The sequence below is a fragment of the Ammospiza caudacuta genome, chromosome 7, assembly GCF_027887145.1.
Source record: "Ammospiza caudacuta isolate bAmmCau1 chromosome 7, bAmmCau1.pri, whole genome shotgun sequence".
Lineage (NCBI taxonomy): Eukaryota > Metazoa > Chordata > Aves > Passeriformes > Passerellidae > Ammospiza > Ammospiza caudacuta.
The window spans coordinates 47,119,974-47,137,443 of NC_080599.1; the positions used below are offsets into that span (position 1 = coordinate 47,119,974).

At 44.4% G+C, this 17,470-nt stretch overlaps 1 protein-coding gene across 1 annotated transcript in view; it reads left to right on the forward strand.

The window, feature by feature from the left end:
• Positions 1–8,640: 8,640 nt before the first annotated feature.
• LEPR (leptin receptor) overlaps positions 8,641–17,470 on the forward strand; it is a 34,498-nt gene continuing 25,668 nt past the window's right edge. The window contains exons 1-3 of the mRNA XM_058808663.1: positions 8,641–8,656; positions 12,875–12,914; positions 16,225–16,283. Coding sequence (XP_058664646.1) covers positions 8,641–8,656; positions 12,875–12,914; positions 16,225–16,283 — 115 coding nt within the window. The remainder of the gene's footprint in view (positions 8,657–12,874; positions 12,915–16,224; positions 16,284–17,470) is intronic.

The window sequence follows — 17,470 nt, forward strand, 5'->3', positions numbered from 1 at the left end:
TGACAGTTTATTTCTTGGGTTTGTGGTGAATTGGGGAGGTTTTTGAAGCACTCCATAAAAAAGATGGGATGTGAGGTAGTGCTTGAGCTTTTCCCTTTCTTCCAGGGAGTCTGGATAAAATCCATTCTCTGCCAGCAGGGCAGGGATGCAGGGGGCATCAGAGCTCTCCTTCTCTTCCAGGTCACTACTCCTGATATTAAAGTGAGGAATTCTGATCTCCCCAGAGCTTGGGAAAATGGAGTTACTGAATCCCCCACAGTGAGGAGGAGTTTGTGGGGTCTGTTTGGGAGGGCTGGAGATTCATTTTCACAGCAGTGCCCTGAGTGTGGGGCTCTGGAGGAGGTGAGTGTGGGTCACATCTGTGCACAGGGAGTGCTTGGGAATGCTGCTCACCTTTGACAGGGTCACTGCAGCTCCAGGCTTGCTGAGCTCCCCTTTGTAACCTGCTGCTGGATTGGGGGTGTTTGTGGGGGTAACTTTGATTTCCTATCCCGCCCCTGTTCAGCTGTTTTTCTTCACTTATTCCCTGTCACATCCTCTGGGATGGGTTAAAAACCAGCACAGGGGGTGCTGGTCCCAGTCTGGCACTGGTTTCGTGGGTTCTTCAATCCTCTCAGAAGCTGGTAACCTCTCTGAGCAGTTGTTAGGACCTTGGGTAACTTCCTAAAACCACTGAACAGCCTTTAATCCCACAAAACGAGTGTAAACTTGTTACACCAGGGTGATACCAAACTGTCACATTTCAAATTGTGGTGACAAACTGCAAATGGTGGAAAGCTCTAAGATGAGTTTTCTAACCCTGATCTCAATTCTTACCACAGCAGGACTTTTCAGATGCTGTCTGTTTGCTCTGCAGGGATTGTTTGGGCTCTGGTAAAGATTGGACAGACTCTCATTAAGCTGGATGCTCCCCAGGTACTAATGAGCCATTGATTTGTTTAGGTGGCCCTGCAAACACAGGCCCAGTTGCTACTGCAGGGCTTCCCAGGGAAAATCTGATAAAATGGGTGAGGAAGCATTGGCTGCTGAATTGGGATCAAATGTTAAACATCAGCTGGAGACATTTTCTCAAAAGTCCTGTTCTGTATTTATCTTGTTTTATTGCTTTGCTTTTGCCCTTTATTTTGAGGTTTGGTTCAGCTGTTATATTAAAAATGGGTTATAGATGTTTTTTCCCCATGACCATGTTTATTTTTTTAATGGAATTATTATTTTTTATAGAATAGTTCTAGATTGTAACAAATATTCAGGATATTTATCTTTCTAATGGACTGGTTGGTCCCTGCTTCCTCTCCCACCCCTGGTCTGCCTGTGCAGGAGATTCTACACCTGGAGTTCCTTCTGCCCACCTCTGCTGGGGACACAACAGGGATTATAAAATTATAAAAACACCCCTCTTTTCCCTCAGGAAATTCCTGGGGAACAGGTGGAAGATTGTTTTCCAAGTGAGACTCAACCCATGGCTTTCTTTAATACAGCAATTTAGATGTAGCGAACATAACTGTGCAAAATTACACATAATGTTAATAATAAATACACATTATACATGATAATTACCCCCCTCCTGCTGCAGTTTTGCATTCAGGGAAGAGTTCTGTGAAATGATTATAAGAGGAATTTCAGCTCAGCCCAGGTGTTGGGGTCTGAACCCCTAATATTTTTTAGCTCTTTGCCAAACTGGCGGAAATTCCCTGGTGGAAACTGCCTGTGTGACATTGTTACATATTTTCACTAGTGCATTTTCTTGGGGAATGCTGAGAAAATGAATTGCTCACTGTTGTGGAGTTGAAAAAACCAAAGCAGAAATTGTATTCAGGCTGGAGTTTTACATTACTTGAAACCCTGAAAAGCAGAATAACTCTGAGGTACAAACAGCAATGTTGGTGTCTCTGGTAGGTCCAGGGGGGCATTTCAGGTTACCAATGCCTTTGAATTTTGATTTATCACTGCTTGGAGCTTCATTTCCCAACGCCCTGACTGTGCTGCTTTCCCTTTCTTGGTCCATGGCAATAAATGGCGGATGCTGCCTGGGTGGTTTTGGGTTTTTGGGCATTTGGGGACAAGTTGAAGGGTGTTTAAAGTGCCTTTGAAAGCAGCACTTGGAATAAGAGGATTGAGGGTGACATTTGTATGTTTTGCTTACCCTCTGTTGGGACTGTTTAATCTGGGGTTGGGATTTTGCTGCTCTGCTATTTCCCAGTATAACAGGAGCCTTTGTTCCCAGTTCTCCATCTTTAAAGGGGAAAAATCCTTTTCCACCACCCAGAGACAAAGCTGCAATAGTTGTCACTCTCTGGCTGCTGATCAAGCTGTCCCTGGGGAAGCTGATGGGAATTTGGGATCAGGGGGGTGCAAGCCTGACCCAGCTGGGCTGGTGACCCCTCCCATGTGAGGGGAGTCACTGTCCTTGGCTCAGGGGGTGGCATTCCTGGCCGTGCCTCACAGGAACGGGCTGTTGGATCCACAAATCCCTGCCTCGAACACAGGGAGAGGATTTACAGCTTGTCCTTGTTCCTAGAGCACAGCTGAGTGTCACAGTGTGGCAGGTTTTTATCACCACATAAATGATGTCTTAAACAGCTCCAGGATGATAAAACCGTTTCCCATATAAAAAAAAATCCCATAAGAAAACTCTGTTCAATTTTACCAGATTAAGAAATGCAGAATATTTCTCCTGCATACAGAAATACATTTTATCTTTGAAATCATATTATACAAACTAATATCACTTAGCCAGTCCAGAGTATCCTGTGTTTCCTTCTCATTCCTTTAAAGACTGCATTCCTAACAAATATTTTTCTGCTTGATTAAAACCTACAGCAGAAAATAAATCAGTTTTCATGGATCTCTTAAGAGCCAGCCAGTCCTTAGACACAATTTCCAAGTGCCCAGCCTTTATCTGGGAGTCTCAGAGGTGAGGAATGTGCAAAGTTAATTGGGATACAGCCAATTTCCTCAATTAGGATTGGGATTATTCACCTCCCTTTGGACACCTGAGGATGATCACAGGTATTTCTGTTTCTCTGCTCTTTCACAGGGGTTGATTTGTCATATTTGGAAGGTTTTTAATGTCAGAACAATTGTTATGAAATACAAACCTTTCATCACTGCTACTGATGTTTGAAAAGAAATGTGTTTGTTTTACTGTGTGGTGGTTTGAGGTGGTTGCTCAAGCTTTGTGGGCTGTGAGGTATTTTTAAAGTGTGGCCTTTGGTTTGGTGTGAAAAATTGCCCAATTAACTTAATTTTAGTCTCATCTTCATGTTGAGGCAGTGATGCTTCTGACAAGTGATGGAAGTCACTGTGAATGACAGCACTGCTCCCTTTTCCTTTAGTGATGGGAAGAAGTTAAACAGAAATAAAGTCAGTTGGGGGGTATCATTTCCAAATAGAACCCAAACTTTTGGATTCTTTGCAGAATTTTAAGTAAATCAAAGGGCAAAACCAATTTTCTGCCACCTGCCTGACACTGAAGTGCTTTTATTGCCCACGACTCTTCAGTTTTGTGTGAGGTGCTCCAAGTTCCTGCAATAATTACATTTTCTGCTCTGTAATGGGCAGGTAATGAGGTAAACTCATTTTGAGGGTCAGTCAACACCTGATTTCCTGTAGCACTTTTAGTAATCTCATTAAATGAATAGTAGCTAACTTTTAAATGGCAGTAATAGGTCATTCCTTAGGGCTGTATTTTTATTTGGAGACTGAGTGTGGCAGCAGGGTTTGGTCCCATTTAAACCTCAAAACTCCTGCCCCAAAATGAAACCTTTTGAAATTAGTGTTATTAATCAATAGTCAATTTTATCTCTTATTAATCCATGTACAAAGAAATAGCAGTGGTGATGTGGAGGGAAAGAGCTGATGTTGAACTGGGATGATTCAGGGGTGCTCAGATATCCTGCAGCCAGCTCCAGGTTGGAATTAAATAAATTAATTAAATAAATGTGACCTTTCTGAAGGGAAAACCTGTCTGCACTGAATAATCAAATCAGATTATTCAGGATTTGTGTTTGGCAGCCTTCAAGGGAGGCATTTTGCCACAAATACCTGATCAATAAGGGAGAGTTTAGAGATGTAAGTCCAAAACTGGCATTTTAAATGTGCAGGGCCTTGGGTGTGAGTGGAGGCTGGAGGGGGTTGTGGGTTTGAATGTTCTGCTCTTGCCTGGTGTGGTGTGAACCACTGTGGGTGTGGGATTCCTGTCTGATTCCCTTGGAACTCTGCTTTTTGAGGAGCTCCTTGCCAAGTGTGGGAGAGCTGATCCCTGCCCTGCTCATTCCTATTCCTGCAGCCCCAGCAGTGCCTTGGCCTCTACAAACTCCTGCAGGAGCCCCTGGCAGAGGCTGCTGGTGGTGCCTCAGGTTTGGCTTTTCTATTTTCACACTCTGAGCTGCTTTAGTGTGTGGGTCTGGGTTCACATTCAGGGATGCTGAGCTCTGTGCACAGAGCAGGGAGACAAAACAATTCCTGCTCCAGCTGGGCACCAAGGACAAATGACCCAAATCTCAGCCCCAGAGCACAAACCCCGTGGGCTGGAGAGAGAAAAACAAGCAGGGTGGGACTGCCTGGGCTAAAGCTGGAATGGGACAATGAACTGCAAGGTGCAAATGGAGCAGAGCTGATCCCAGGGACAGAGCCCGTGCCCGCTCGTGCATTTTGGGGCCATTTTGGTTCATCTTGGGTGCAGCCCTGGCTGGGCTCTGGTGCTGCCCAAGGTGGATCCATGGAGGAGATCCTGTGAATAAATCCCTGCTTTATTCTGGGACTCTGCCCAGCCTCTGCTCCAGGGCAGCCTGCACAAGGCATCAGTGCTGCTGCCTGAGGGAACATTCCCATGTGGAATTCCTGGGGGAAAGGCACACAGAGCACCCCTCTCCATGGGCCAGCTGCTCCCAGCCTTCTCCAGAGGCACCAAAAACTGGCAATGGCTCTCCCAGGCATCCCATTTTTCTCCCAAAAACTGGGAATGGCTGTTCCAGGCAGTGCTGATGCCATTTTTAATGTCACAAACTGGCAATGGCTGTCCCAGGCTGTGCTGATCCCATTTTTCTGTCAAATAAAGAGAGAACAACTTCAGAATCCACCATCCAAGTGTTCCCACCATCCCGTAAATCTGAGGGCACAGCCTCCCAGTGCCTCTCACAGAGGTTTCACCCCTGTTTGGTGGGACTCTGTGTCCCCAACCCTTTCCCTGCTGTCACAATTGCAGGATCATCCCTTCACTCACACTCCTCTGTGCCAGCACTATCTGGACACATCATTCCCACCCCAGAAGGATCCATCTGCTTCTTGTTCTTGCCTCTTCCCATATCTTCCCTTCCTAGCCCAGTTTTTCCTGTTTTCCCACCACACATTCAATATTCCTGTATTTTTCCCCCTCATGCAATTCCTTCTCACCTATTATTATCTAGAAAATGAGCAGAAAATGAACATCTCAGCACATGGATCCAGCCATTCCACACTCCAGCTAAACAGGGATGAAATGCTGCCAGATTTTGAACACTGAAACCCAAATCTTCCAAGGATTTATCCAAAACTTAGTGCCCAAACCTGTGCTTAGTAGGAGCTGAAAATTGGACACTATTCCAGCACTTCCCTTGATGTTTAGGTGAAATACTCTGATTTTTGAGAATAATGCCACAAAAAAGAGCCATGAAATATGTGTGAGGTTGTCTCTTATTTAGAAATGTTATTTTCCCTCTTGGGATGAAGGATGTGTGAGGTTGTCTCCTATTTAGCAATGTTTTCTTTCCCTTTGGGGATGAAATAAGTGTGAGGTTGTCTCTTATTTAGGAATATTTTTTTCTCTTTTGGGATGGTGGGACAAGGTGGGGGAGGATCCTTGTCCCACCCATTTTCAAACTTCTCCTGCTCTAATGAAAAAGTGGTGGCATTTAAAAAAAAACTTTAAAGCCCCTTCCAACCCTTCCATGATTCATTTATTGTGGGCATGAGTAGATGGGGTTTCTATTTCATGTTGGATGAAACTCATCACTGAGATATAAACATTTAAGTAAAATCCTCTCCCCATAGCCAAAACCACAAAAGTGGCCTCAATTTGGATTAAACCCCCCATTTGATATTTTTTCTGAGCCTGTGACTATCACAAACTGAATTTTTTGACAGATTTAGAAATGCTTAAATTGATAAAAAGCCTAGATTTATTTTTTTTTTTTTAATGAAGGCATTTATTCAAAATACCTTCCCCTTTTCTGCAGCATTTCTCTGTGTGCCAGCTCTGTGCTGTGAATTCCTGGTCTCTGTGTGAGCTCCCACTTGAGAACCCAGATTGGTGCCAGCTTTTCTGAAGTGCTGCTGGAAATAGATCCCAGCACCACCCCCTGAGGGAGAAAGTGGTGGTGTTTGCTTTCTCCTCGCTGAGATGGAGCTGAGTGTGTCACCCTGGCGGGGGCTCTGGGGACAACAGACCAAACAATGCTTTGGAATCAAAGTCAGTCCTGCTTTTTCATGGCTGTGGCATCAGCCAAGCTGGCTTTACGTGGCCAGCAGCGTTTGGGCTCTTCCACAGTCCCATCCATGCACGTGTGCACTGAAAACTGATTTCAAATGGTGCTCATCAGGAAGAAAAATAGAAGGAAAAACAGAAGAAGAATCAAGTCAAGCTGTTTGAGAGGTGTCCTTCGCTCTTCCCTTTTCCTTTTTATTTTCCAGCTGCTAATTCCTGTAAAGGACATGCGTGACTGAAAAGTCTTTTTAGGGGAATTGGGAGCCCTGGGTGCTTTCATTTCCTCACCTAAAGAGGGTCATGCTTTGCTGTGTAAATGTTCTGGTGCTGTTCAGTGAAAGCAGAGTTGGACCAGGGAAACCTCATGGAGGAGAAGAAAAGCAAAATTTGTCCTGTTTGATGGAACTGTAGAGTCCTGGAAGGGTTTGGCTTGGAAAGGCCCTTAAAGCCCATCCCATTCTCATGACAGGGACACCTCCCACTACCCCAGGTTGCTCCAAGAGTCCAGCCTGGCCTTGGGCCCCTCCAGGGATGCAGCATGGATTTCCGCAGGCTGCAGTTCCCTTTTCATGCAATCCTTCTTCTCCCTGGCACCAGCAGTGCTGTTCCCACTCACAGGGCTTAGTCACTGCAAAGCCAACCAGCTCAAATGCATCCTCATTTCCAAGCTGAGAAGGAAAATACTCCGAAAAAAGGAAATTATTTATTAGAAAACAGCTTTGCCATGTAAAATATCGGCGTGAAGCACAAAGGTGAGCAGAGCAGATTGGTTTTCTGTACCTCAGAGGCAGCATGAGCACAACCTCTGATGTAAATGTTACTATAGTAACAGTGGTTTTATTTAAAAGCCCATTAAATAGACATATCAAACACATCCAGCCTGTCAAAATGAAAGTCAAACTGCACAGCCTGCTGCTTCAAGGACCACTTCTTTTTGGCCAAACTTGTATATTTTGCTGCAATTTCCCCCCTTGAATGCACTCAGGATCCTCTTTTTCCAAATGACACCATGGCTCTTGGGAAATAAGCTGCACTAATGGTGACAGCACTAATTACCTGGGACCTCTTGTGCAGCCATGTGGAGGCTTAAAAAGGGATGGAAATTGGCTGTAGATCATTCCCTTCTGCCTCCCTCAAAAGCTTATTCCTAACAGAGCTTAACTATTGAAAAATAAAGAATATATTATGAAATATTATCTGGTCATCAGCTGTTCCACAGGTTCAGCTGAACTTCCCTTGGGTGAGTTTGGTGCCACTTGGTTTTCCTCCCTTTTTTCCTTCTTCCCTCTCCATGAGCAGCTGCTGTGGCTCTGCCCCTCCTGGCCCAGTGTCAGTTCTGCCTCTCAAACCCTGCTTTGATTATGAAGTAATTACAGATTTGCATAAATGAAGAGTCATATCTTGTGAATATCACGGGTTTTATGGGTTCTGTGCTGGTATTTTTAATTTTGGAAACTTCCCTGTGCTTGCTGTGGTGCAAACTCCTGGTGTTCTTTGCCTAAAAGATGAAGAGTTTGGACAAGGGATGGAGGGACAGGAAAAGAGGGAATGGCTTCACCTTGGAAGTGTGAAAAACACCAATCCCTTGTTTTTAAAAATTTTCAAAGTTAATAGTAATAAAATGGTTCTAAAAATAGTAATACAATTAGAATGATAATAATTTGGACAATTTGGATTAGGACAATATGAGACAATAGAACTAAAGAGTTACGGATGTCCGGGTACCTTTTTCTGGGCAAAATAAGCCCAAAACCAACCCACATTAACAGAGGATTAACTTTTAAAAGCAACAGCCTGTTGCATATTCATACACCTCACACATGATGCATAAATTCCATTCAAACACAGGATTCTGGCTGGGCAGTGTCAGCTTCTTCCTCTGAATCCTGACAGCTCTGCAGGGCTGAGCGAGGTGGGAAGAACTCAATAACGGAGCAATAAATTCTTTCTCTGAAAGATTTCAGTGTCTTGTGGCTGCTCTCTTAAAAAAGTATCCTACACAGCATAGTTTCTATTTTAACATTTGTTATAACCTAAAACTCTATTTAACACACTACTTAAGAGAATTAATACAGCATAACTTTCTAACACAACACATATAATATTCATTTGAATACTTGCACTAAGCCAATCATGAAATACGCATTTTTCACAAAAGGAAAGTGGGTTTGGATTGGATGTGGCAAAGGAATTCCTGGCTGTGAGGGGGGCAGGCCCTGGAATAGAATTCCCAGGGAAGCTGGCAATCCCTGCAGTGTGCCAGGCCAGGCTGGACGCCCTGGGACAGTGGGAGGTGTCCCTGCCATGGGATGGGATTTAAGGTCCCTCCCAACCCAAACCCAGCCTGGCATCTCTGCTGCTCCTCAGAGAATGGATGTGGATGGAGAACCAGGCAGGAGATTGACTCAGGAGAGCTGAGCAGGGATTTTTATTTGTAAGAGATCAGGGAATTATTATGATCTGCCGCACAGAGGCTCTGTGACTGTATCCAGCATAATTGGTGGAAGGAATTGCTTTAATGTCACATTTTTAAAATAAATAAACCCTCAAGGCTGAAGTTTTGTTCTGTTGGAGAACAGTTCTGTGTTTCTTGCTCACACTTAGATTCAAAACATGCACATAGGTCACTGAAATCTTCTCATGTGCTTTGCAAAACCACTTGGGGCTTGGTATTTTATGGTATTTTGTTGTTTTTCAACATGAGACTCGTCGAAAGGCTTCTGGCCCCTTGGTATTTCTCTAATGCTTTGAGAGAGAAAATCTGAGGTGAAACGTGGAGGCTGAGAGAAAAAAACCAACATTTCCTTGTTTATATTTATAATAAAAGCCTCTCCAGAAGTTGTTCTGGTTCCACAAACAGAGGAGGCCCTGAGCACAGGGGATGCTGTGCTGAGGCTGGAGAACATCCTGGATTTCCACGTCCTGCTGAATAAAGCACAGAGAAACTGAAAATCCTGGAGGCAAAATGGCACTGGCAAAATGGCAACTCGCTGAGCTAATTCAGACGTGAAGAGAAACACAACGGGGATGAAAACATTTGAGCAGCAAGATGTCAAATAATCATAAAATATTAATTTATAATAATAATAAAGTAGTAGAATTCTAGAATCGTTGAAGTTGGAAAAGCCCTCCAAGGCCAGCAGGACCTGATCCCCACCTTGTCCCCAGCCCAGAGCTCTGAGTGCCACCTCCAGGAATTCCTGGGACACCCCCAGGGATGGGCACTCCAAACCTCCCTGGGCAGCCCCTGCCAAGGCCTGACCTCATCTAAAAACACAATACACAAACATTCAACAAAAAAAAATCATAAACTTATATTTATATAGTTATAAATAAAAATATACCTTAAATAAATAAAAACTATATAAGTAAAACAATAAAAAATTATAATATAAAATATAGTTATGGAAAATAACTTTAAAAATTTAATTTTTAAAAACATAAAGAATTGTAAAAACGTATGTACAAATATATGTATTTATATATAAAATGTATATCTATATATAAATAATATTTAATAATTAAACATTTAAAATTATAAAAACATATATAAATATATATGTATTTATATACAAAAATATATATGTATAATATGTAATATTTTTATTTCATTAAAATAATATTGAATTAATATATTTATTAAAATAATATTAAAATGTTTTATTAAATATAAACATCAAAAATACAATAAAAGTAAATAAAAATAGTAAATTAGGAAACCAAAATAATTTCTATAACAACTATATATTAGTTTAAAGAAATTATATATTACCTTATAACAAAAAAAACTTATAACTACTCTTGAACTATAACCAAGTAGTTTCTTCTCTAAATCTCACAACCTCTAAAACCAATATTTATCTAAACAAATCTCCATTCTACAGGGAAATTCCTGCTGGTCCAACCTGAGCCTTGTCCTGTCCCTGTTCCCTGACCTCACCTGGTTCCCAAATCCTGTCAGGGCTCAGCCCCAGAGCTCTCCAGGAAAGCTGCTCCGTAAAGAGAGACACAATAAACTGGAATTGAAGTTTACACAAAGGATGATCAGGGTGAAAGCACAACGTAACACACGTCAGAGACCTCAGAAAGGAGGAATTACCTCTCTTCTGTCTTCCTCAAGAGGATTAAGCTCAAGGAAGTTTTGGTTTAGGTGTTACAGGGGGAAAAAAACCTTAAAAATAAATATATATTTGCATTAGTGGAGGCTTTGTAGGGGATTTTTTTTTTCCCTGGCTGGCAGAACAGCAGTGGCACATGGGGAAGTGAAAGAAAACTCTGTCAAATGTTTGTCTCAAGATATTCTAAATAAAAGGATTTTCTAGTGGCAGCTTTTGACAGCTTTTGCTGATGCTGTGAAAGTCTGGGATGTGAAAGCTTCAGTGGCTTCCTAACCTCAGACATGAGTTGTATTGAGTCACATTTCCCAAACTGCCATACTAGAATCAGGAAATATTTTAAAAATAGAATTTATCAATTTAGAGAGGGTTATTTTAATAAGGAGCGAAATTGGCTGATGCTGCTTTGAGGAAATGGGTTGTGAATTACAGAAAGTCAATAAATAAATTAAAGCCAATCAGTGGGTTTGCTCATGGGAGAAGTGTTTACACCACCCAAAAGATAGTTCCAGTCTGGTTACTTGAGAAGAGCTTGCAAAAGGGAAACAAAAATATTTGTCTTTATAGCTCATGAAGCGGAGATAGTGGGTTTGCATTTCTTTTAAAATAATATTGCTGAGAAGAAAAACCATTGTATAAAAGCCTCAGCTGGGCCTGGCTGGGACTTTCCAGTCTCTACTTCACTGGTTTCTAAATTATTGCTCCCTTTTACAAAAGGATGAGCACAAGCAAAATTAAAGGTCCATCCTTCCTAGCAGGGCTCAGTCCTTGCTTGAAATTCCTTGAAATAATTTTTGGGTGTTGTTTTTTTAATTGCAAGCTCCTGTTAAATATGTGGTATTGCTTTACATCTGTTAACTCCTCACACGCTGAAGTGCAAAAGGGTCAAAAATGTGATTTAGTCCATTACTTGTGGAGTTAAAGGTAATTTATATCAACTGCTCTTAAATTAGAGCCAGCAAATAATGGATATGTGCATTACAGCACAACCAGGTCTTGAGATATTTGAATTAATTAACATCATTAAGAGGCGCTAGGCCAGGTTGGATGAGCCTTGGGCAACCCGGTATCGTGGAAAGTGGCAAGGGTGGAATGAGATGGGCTTCAACTCTTCCAAGGTTCTCCCTCCTGCTGTGTCTGTAGGAATTTTATTTCCTGCTCCCTTGTTATTCCTTCCTGCTCCTGCTCATCATTGATGGTTGTATGCCAAAGAGGAGATTCTGATCCAACACCCCGGCTGTGCCCCCCTGTCAGGAGCTGTGCAGAGCCACAAGGGCCCCTGAGCCTCCTTTGCTCCAGGCTGAGCCCCTGCCCAGCTCCTCAGGGATTCTGCAGCCCCTGCCCGGCTCCTCAGGGATTCTGCAGCCCCTGCCCAGCTCCCTCAGGGATTCTGCAGCCCCTGCCCAGCTCCTCAGGGATTCTGCAGCCCCTGCCCAGCTCCTCAGGGATTCTGCAGCCCCTGCCCGGCTCCCTCAGAGATTCTGCAACCCCTGCCCAGCTCCTCAGGGATTCTGCAACCCCTGCCCAGCTCCTCAGGGATTCTGCAGCCCCTGCCCGGCTCCTCAGGGATTCTGCAGCCCCTGCCCAGCTCCTCAGGGATTCTGCAGCCCCTGCCCGGCTCCTCAGGGATTCTGCAGCCCCTGCCCGGCTCCTCAGGGATTCTGCAGCCCCTGCCCAGCTCCCTCAGGGATTCTGCAGCCCCTGCCCAGCTCCCTCAGGGATTCTGCAGCCCCTGCCCAGCTCCCTCAGCCTCTCCTGGGGCTCCAGACCCTTCCCCGCGCCTTCCCGGTTATCCCGTGTGAGGGTCCAGCGCTTCAAACCCTTCGCTGCTCCTTCCCCGCCGTCCCGTGTGAGGGTGCCGGTGCTCCAAACCCTTCCAAGTTATCCCATGTGAGGGTCCTGGTGCTCCAAACCCTTCCCAGCCCCTTCCCCACTATCCCGTGTGAGGGTCCTGGTGCTCCAAACCCTTCCCTGCTCCTTCCTGGCTATCCTGTGTGAAGGTCCCGGCGCTCCAGCCCCTTCCCAGCTCCTTCCCGGCTGTCCTTAGTGAGGGGCCGGGGCGGGCGGGGCGCTGGGCCGGGGCGGGGCGGCGGAAGGGTCGGAGCTGAGGGGAACCGGGGAAAGCTGAGGAGGGCCGGGCTGGGAACGGAGGGATCGGGGCTGAAGGGAGCCGGGGGAGGCTGAGGGGAGCCGGGCTGAGGGGAGCCGGGCTGAGGGGAGCCGGGCTGAAGGGAGCCGGGCTGAGGGAAGCGCCCGTCCGGGGCTCGCCGTCGGAGCAGCGCCGTGGCAGCGTCGCTTCAGCCGCCAGTCGGAGCCCCGAGAGCAAGGAGAAGCAGGTTGGTGAATTTACTTTTTATCCCTTTCTTTATCTCTAGTTTCCTGAACCATCCCCCTGAACACAGCCGGCAGCCTGTTCCACACCCCGCTCGCAGATCCAGGTGGTTTCAGCCCTTTCCCTCCGTCTATTCCCTGAGATTCAGCGTCAGAAAGAAAACAAAAATAAATCTGGGTGAATGCGGGCTGTGAGTCCCCGATGCTGCGGGAGCTGAGATAGAAGAGAACTTCGGAAAGTTAATGAGTGGTGCAGCATTTATAAATGTTTTTTATAATGAACACACGGAGAGCCCTTAACTTCCAAGCGTGCCCATAAGGGGATATAACCTTTAAGTGCCAAGGAATCCCAGGAGCTCTGCTCGTAAGGAAGGACAGATGCACAGCATGAATGAGGAGCGGTTTCACTACAAACAAGAGAAATTCCACGGTCTGGAGAAACTCTGAAGAGTTCGGGACGTTTTGCTGCTCTCCTCTTGGGAGAGAGGCTCCACCAGCAGGTTTAGAGCTGGATTTGTAGCTGTGCTTCTGCCCAGCCTGGGCTGACTTTATTAAAGCTTTAATATTAGCAAAGTTATTCAGTGTGGGTCCTACTCATTTCTGTTCTGTGTGCACCACTTTCTCAGAACTCTTTTTGAAGAATGGTTTTTAGTGTACTCAATGGCAAATGGAATTCCATGCTGAGACCGACAGGACTGGAAAGCCCTTGGCACCTTAAACAGCAGGTCAGAAGATGCTGTGCACAGACGTTGCTAAAAAAAAAATTATGCTTTCTAGAGGTGTTTAATATTTAAAACCAGCTGTAGTACAGTGCTTGCAAAAATCAGGGATGGTTTGTATGGATTTCCATGCCCAGTGCAGGTGTTTGTGGGTCCTGCTCATTTCAGGTTGTGCTGAACCTGTTTCCCATGCTGATAAGTCAGAGAATTCTAGGATTTTTCACCTGTCCTGTAAATAAAAATGATCTTATTTCATTGCTGTCCTCCTTGCCTGTCATATCTGTTGTGTTTTAGTTTTAATCCCAATTCTTGGTGCTGAGCTGTTCTGTGCTTGATATGGAGAGGAATATAGTATTTACATAAGAAATCAGAAAATTTATTGTACCCAGCAGTAGCAAAGTCAGTGGTTCCAGAATAATTTAAGATATATTTGTTCAAAAGGACCCAAATTCCTTCCCTTTGTATGGACACTTCCCCAGCCTCAAATAAACCAATTTGTCCTGGCTGTGTTCATTTATTCTCTCCAGGACAGAGCTTAAAAGTTGTAATAATTCTCTTTATTTAACTTCCTGTTCCCTGTAAATGTTCCTGTAAAACTTGTACTCTTTCTTACAGTGGAGCAAGGAATTCTGGCAAGTTCACTGTTCTCACTGGAAAAGATTTTGAGGAATCCTGTCTGTTCCAGCAGTGCATTTATCCTGCCCTGGGATTTAGGATTTATCTTTTTTGCCCAAAGTTTACACGAGGAAGGCTGAACTCTGAACAGAGAAGGGGCTGTTCTGTGGCCATGCAGCTTTCAGGGCTTTTTGGTCCTGTTGAGCCCTGGGTTTGGTCAGGAATGTTGTTGGGAAAACACCTCTGTAAAGCCAGCGTAGATCCACGTGAGAGGAGATCCCAGGCTGGGCTGAAAAGTGCCTTTGCCTTCTGCTCCAAGTATGAAACCAGTGCTGACATCAGAATCTCTGATTGCTCTGTCTGGCCCTTTTCATGTCAGAATCCCAAAATCATTAAGGCTGGAAAAGCCCTCCAAGACCATCACGTCCAGCCTTGTCCCCAGCCCTGAGTTCCTTGGATGCCTCCAGGGATGGGGACTCCAAACCTCCCTGGGCAGCCCCTTCCCATCCTGACCACCCTTTCCAGGGACAAATTATCCCTTAATTTTTCCCCCTTCCATCAGGAAATTAAAAAAAACCTTTATCTTCACTAAACCGCATAGAAATTATAATTTTCCTTCTGAATGGGGTTCTGGGGCTCTGTTTATTTTATTTTCTTCTCAGTGTAAATGGCTGTTTCATGGGGGAAACTCTTAACATCCAGGGCCTATGGATAACTTTGTAAATTTTGGAAATGGATGTCCAGTTGTCCTGGAAGTGATCTCTGCCAGTTTCCTGCTGGGAAGTGCTTGAAGGATGGACAGGGATTTTTCTTGCACATGGAAAAGAGGAAGATGGGCTGTTTCTCATTAATAGTGTGAATAATGTACATTTGTGTCAAATAAACTCTTTTTAAAAAGGTACTTTTTTGTTTCTGAAATTAGGGAAAATCCAACTAATTTCAGTTATTTGGAAATTACTGAATTTCTGTATCTTTGTGAAATGACCTGATAGCTCCATAATTCCCCTGGCCCCTCATGGCTCTCTATAAATAAACTCTTTAGAAATAAACTAATGGAAAAGGAGCAGGTGAGATGGGCACCTACCAGCTGTGCTGAGAGCCAGATTGCCCCCTGAAACTGGCAAAGTCTGAGATTCCCTCTTTAATAGCTGAGAATGGAGCTGAGAAAGCCCAGTGGATGGGCAGGGAAGGGGGTGGGGATGGCTGATCCTGCAGAGCAGAGTGCTGGGGAAGTTCAGCTCCACTGCATTTGAGGGAGAGCAGGCAGGAGACAGGGGCTGGGAATTGTGACATCCCTGGGCAGCTGCCTGTGCTGCAGGTAGATATGGAACACAGGAATAAATCTATTTTCCAGGACATGCAGCCCCAAAGTGCATTACATAACCTTGGCACTGCCTCCCTTGGCTCCAGGGACGTTCTCAAGGAAGCTGTCCTCAGAAATATTCCAGGAATGGAGCCCTTTGGAGGGATTTCCTGACTGGAATTTCTCACCCTGGCCTGACTTGAGCTGTGGGTTTTACTCAGCACTCAGCTCCTGACTGCAAGAGCAGCCAAACTTCTCCTCTGTGGAGCTCTAACTATAAAAATATATTTTGATTTTAGCAGAATTTATGTAACTATTGGATGAAAATACAAAAGAACGAAGTATCTGAAGTGAAGGAACAATAATGAAATTTTGCTGTAAGGTTTAGTGAAGTCTTCACTGTTGGAGTGGGTGAGTGCTTCTGTGTCTGCTGCACTTGGAAAATTCTGATTTTTCCTCCCTTTCTGGCCTGTTCTTCCTTTCCTGGTGCAGAGAGGAGTGTCTCTCCCCATCCCAGAGTGTTGGAATGAGATGATTTTTAAGTTCCTTTCCAAACCATTGTGGTTTTCCATGATTCTGCTTACAAAGGAGTGAGCACCAACTGCACTGAAATGCGCCGAAATTAAATAATAGACTGAGAATTATAAACCCTCCATTAATTTTCTGTGTGTTTTTCAGGTCAGCTCTACAAAACAAGATGTGTTGGCAAATCATCCCAACCATGGTTGTGCTGATGGGTAAGCCACTAAAAAATAAGCCAAACCCCAGTTTGGGGTGACTTTTCAGATCAGGGAACATTGTTAAAAAATACATGTAGACTCAGGACACATCCAAATAAATGCCCTAACAGATTTGATGAGATAAAAGATTCTGGGGAGTTTGTTTTGTTGCCCTGAAGTGCAAGGAGAGCTCCTCTGCTGCCATTCCTGCCCCCTTGGTTACCACAGGGCTGCCAAAGGGAGCTCAGCTCACTCCAAATGCTGCATTAATAGACTGGGAAATGCCTCTGACAATATTGGCATCTGCTCTGCAAGGACAGCTGGTATTTGCCTTCCTTGTTAATTTTTTTTTTTATTAAAATAAGGACTATTTAAAGGGTTTTAATGGTGGTGCTTAGGGAGAAAGCAGACCCTGTAATCCAGTGGAGTTATTTGGAAAATTTGTGTTATTTTTACAAAATATGAATCAAAAAGATGAATAAATCATTACATTTAGGTACCTTTTATATACATAAACATCTTTTTTCTTGCTCTCTATGTACTTTTATCCACTCATTATCGAATACTGCATTGCTGAAATTCTTTTAAGTACCTTTTGTGATCTGAACATATTGAGGAGCTTTAACTGGAAAACCTGGATGCTCCAGGGAGATTTCCTGGCATTTCAGGGCAGTTTGTCACCATCTGATGGCCCTGCTGCTCTGGGGACAGAACTGCAGGCCAGGCCTTCCTCTGGGTCATTTTAACCTCATTCTTTCTGTTTCTGGAGAAAGGGGCTGAGCACATTTGTGACTTTATAAGATCTAGTGAATCCCTTGAGATGATCTGTGACACACAAGGGGGACGTTCCTCAGAAAAAGGGATGAGCTGGGGACAGCGCTGCTGCTCTGTCCTGCTCTGTGTCACTTTTTTGTCCTTTTGTAATCATGGATTATGGCCTGAGAGTTTGTTTGCTGCACTCCTCCTGCTGGAGGCTAATGAAGCTGGGATTTACAGAGGCACAAACTCTGTTTAGTGGGAGAGCAGGGAGCAGCAGAGCCCTGCAGGAGCCTGGCAGCACAAAATCTGTGTGGAGGGATGAGCAAAACCCTCTGCAGAATAACACTCTGCATCTCCCGGTTTTAACAGCCTTTTTTGGAGCTCTCATTTAATATTTTAGTATTATTTAACTCGTGCTCTGTGCTAGAGAATTCTGAACTTCTGTT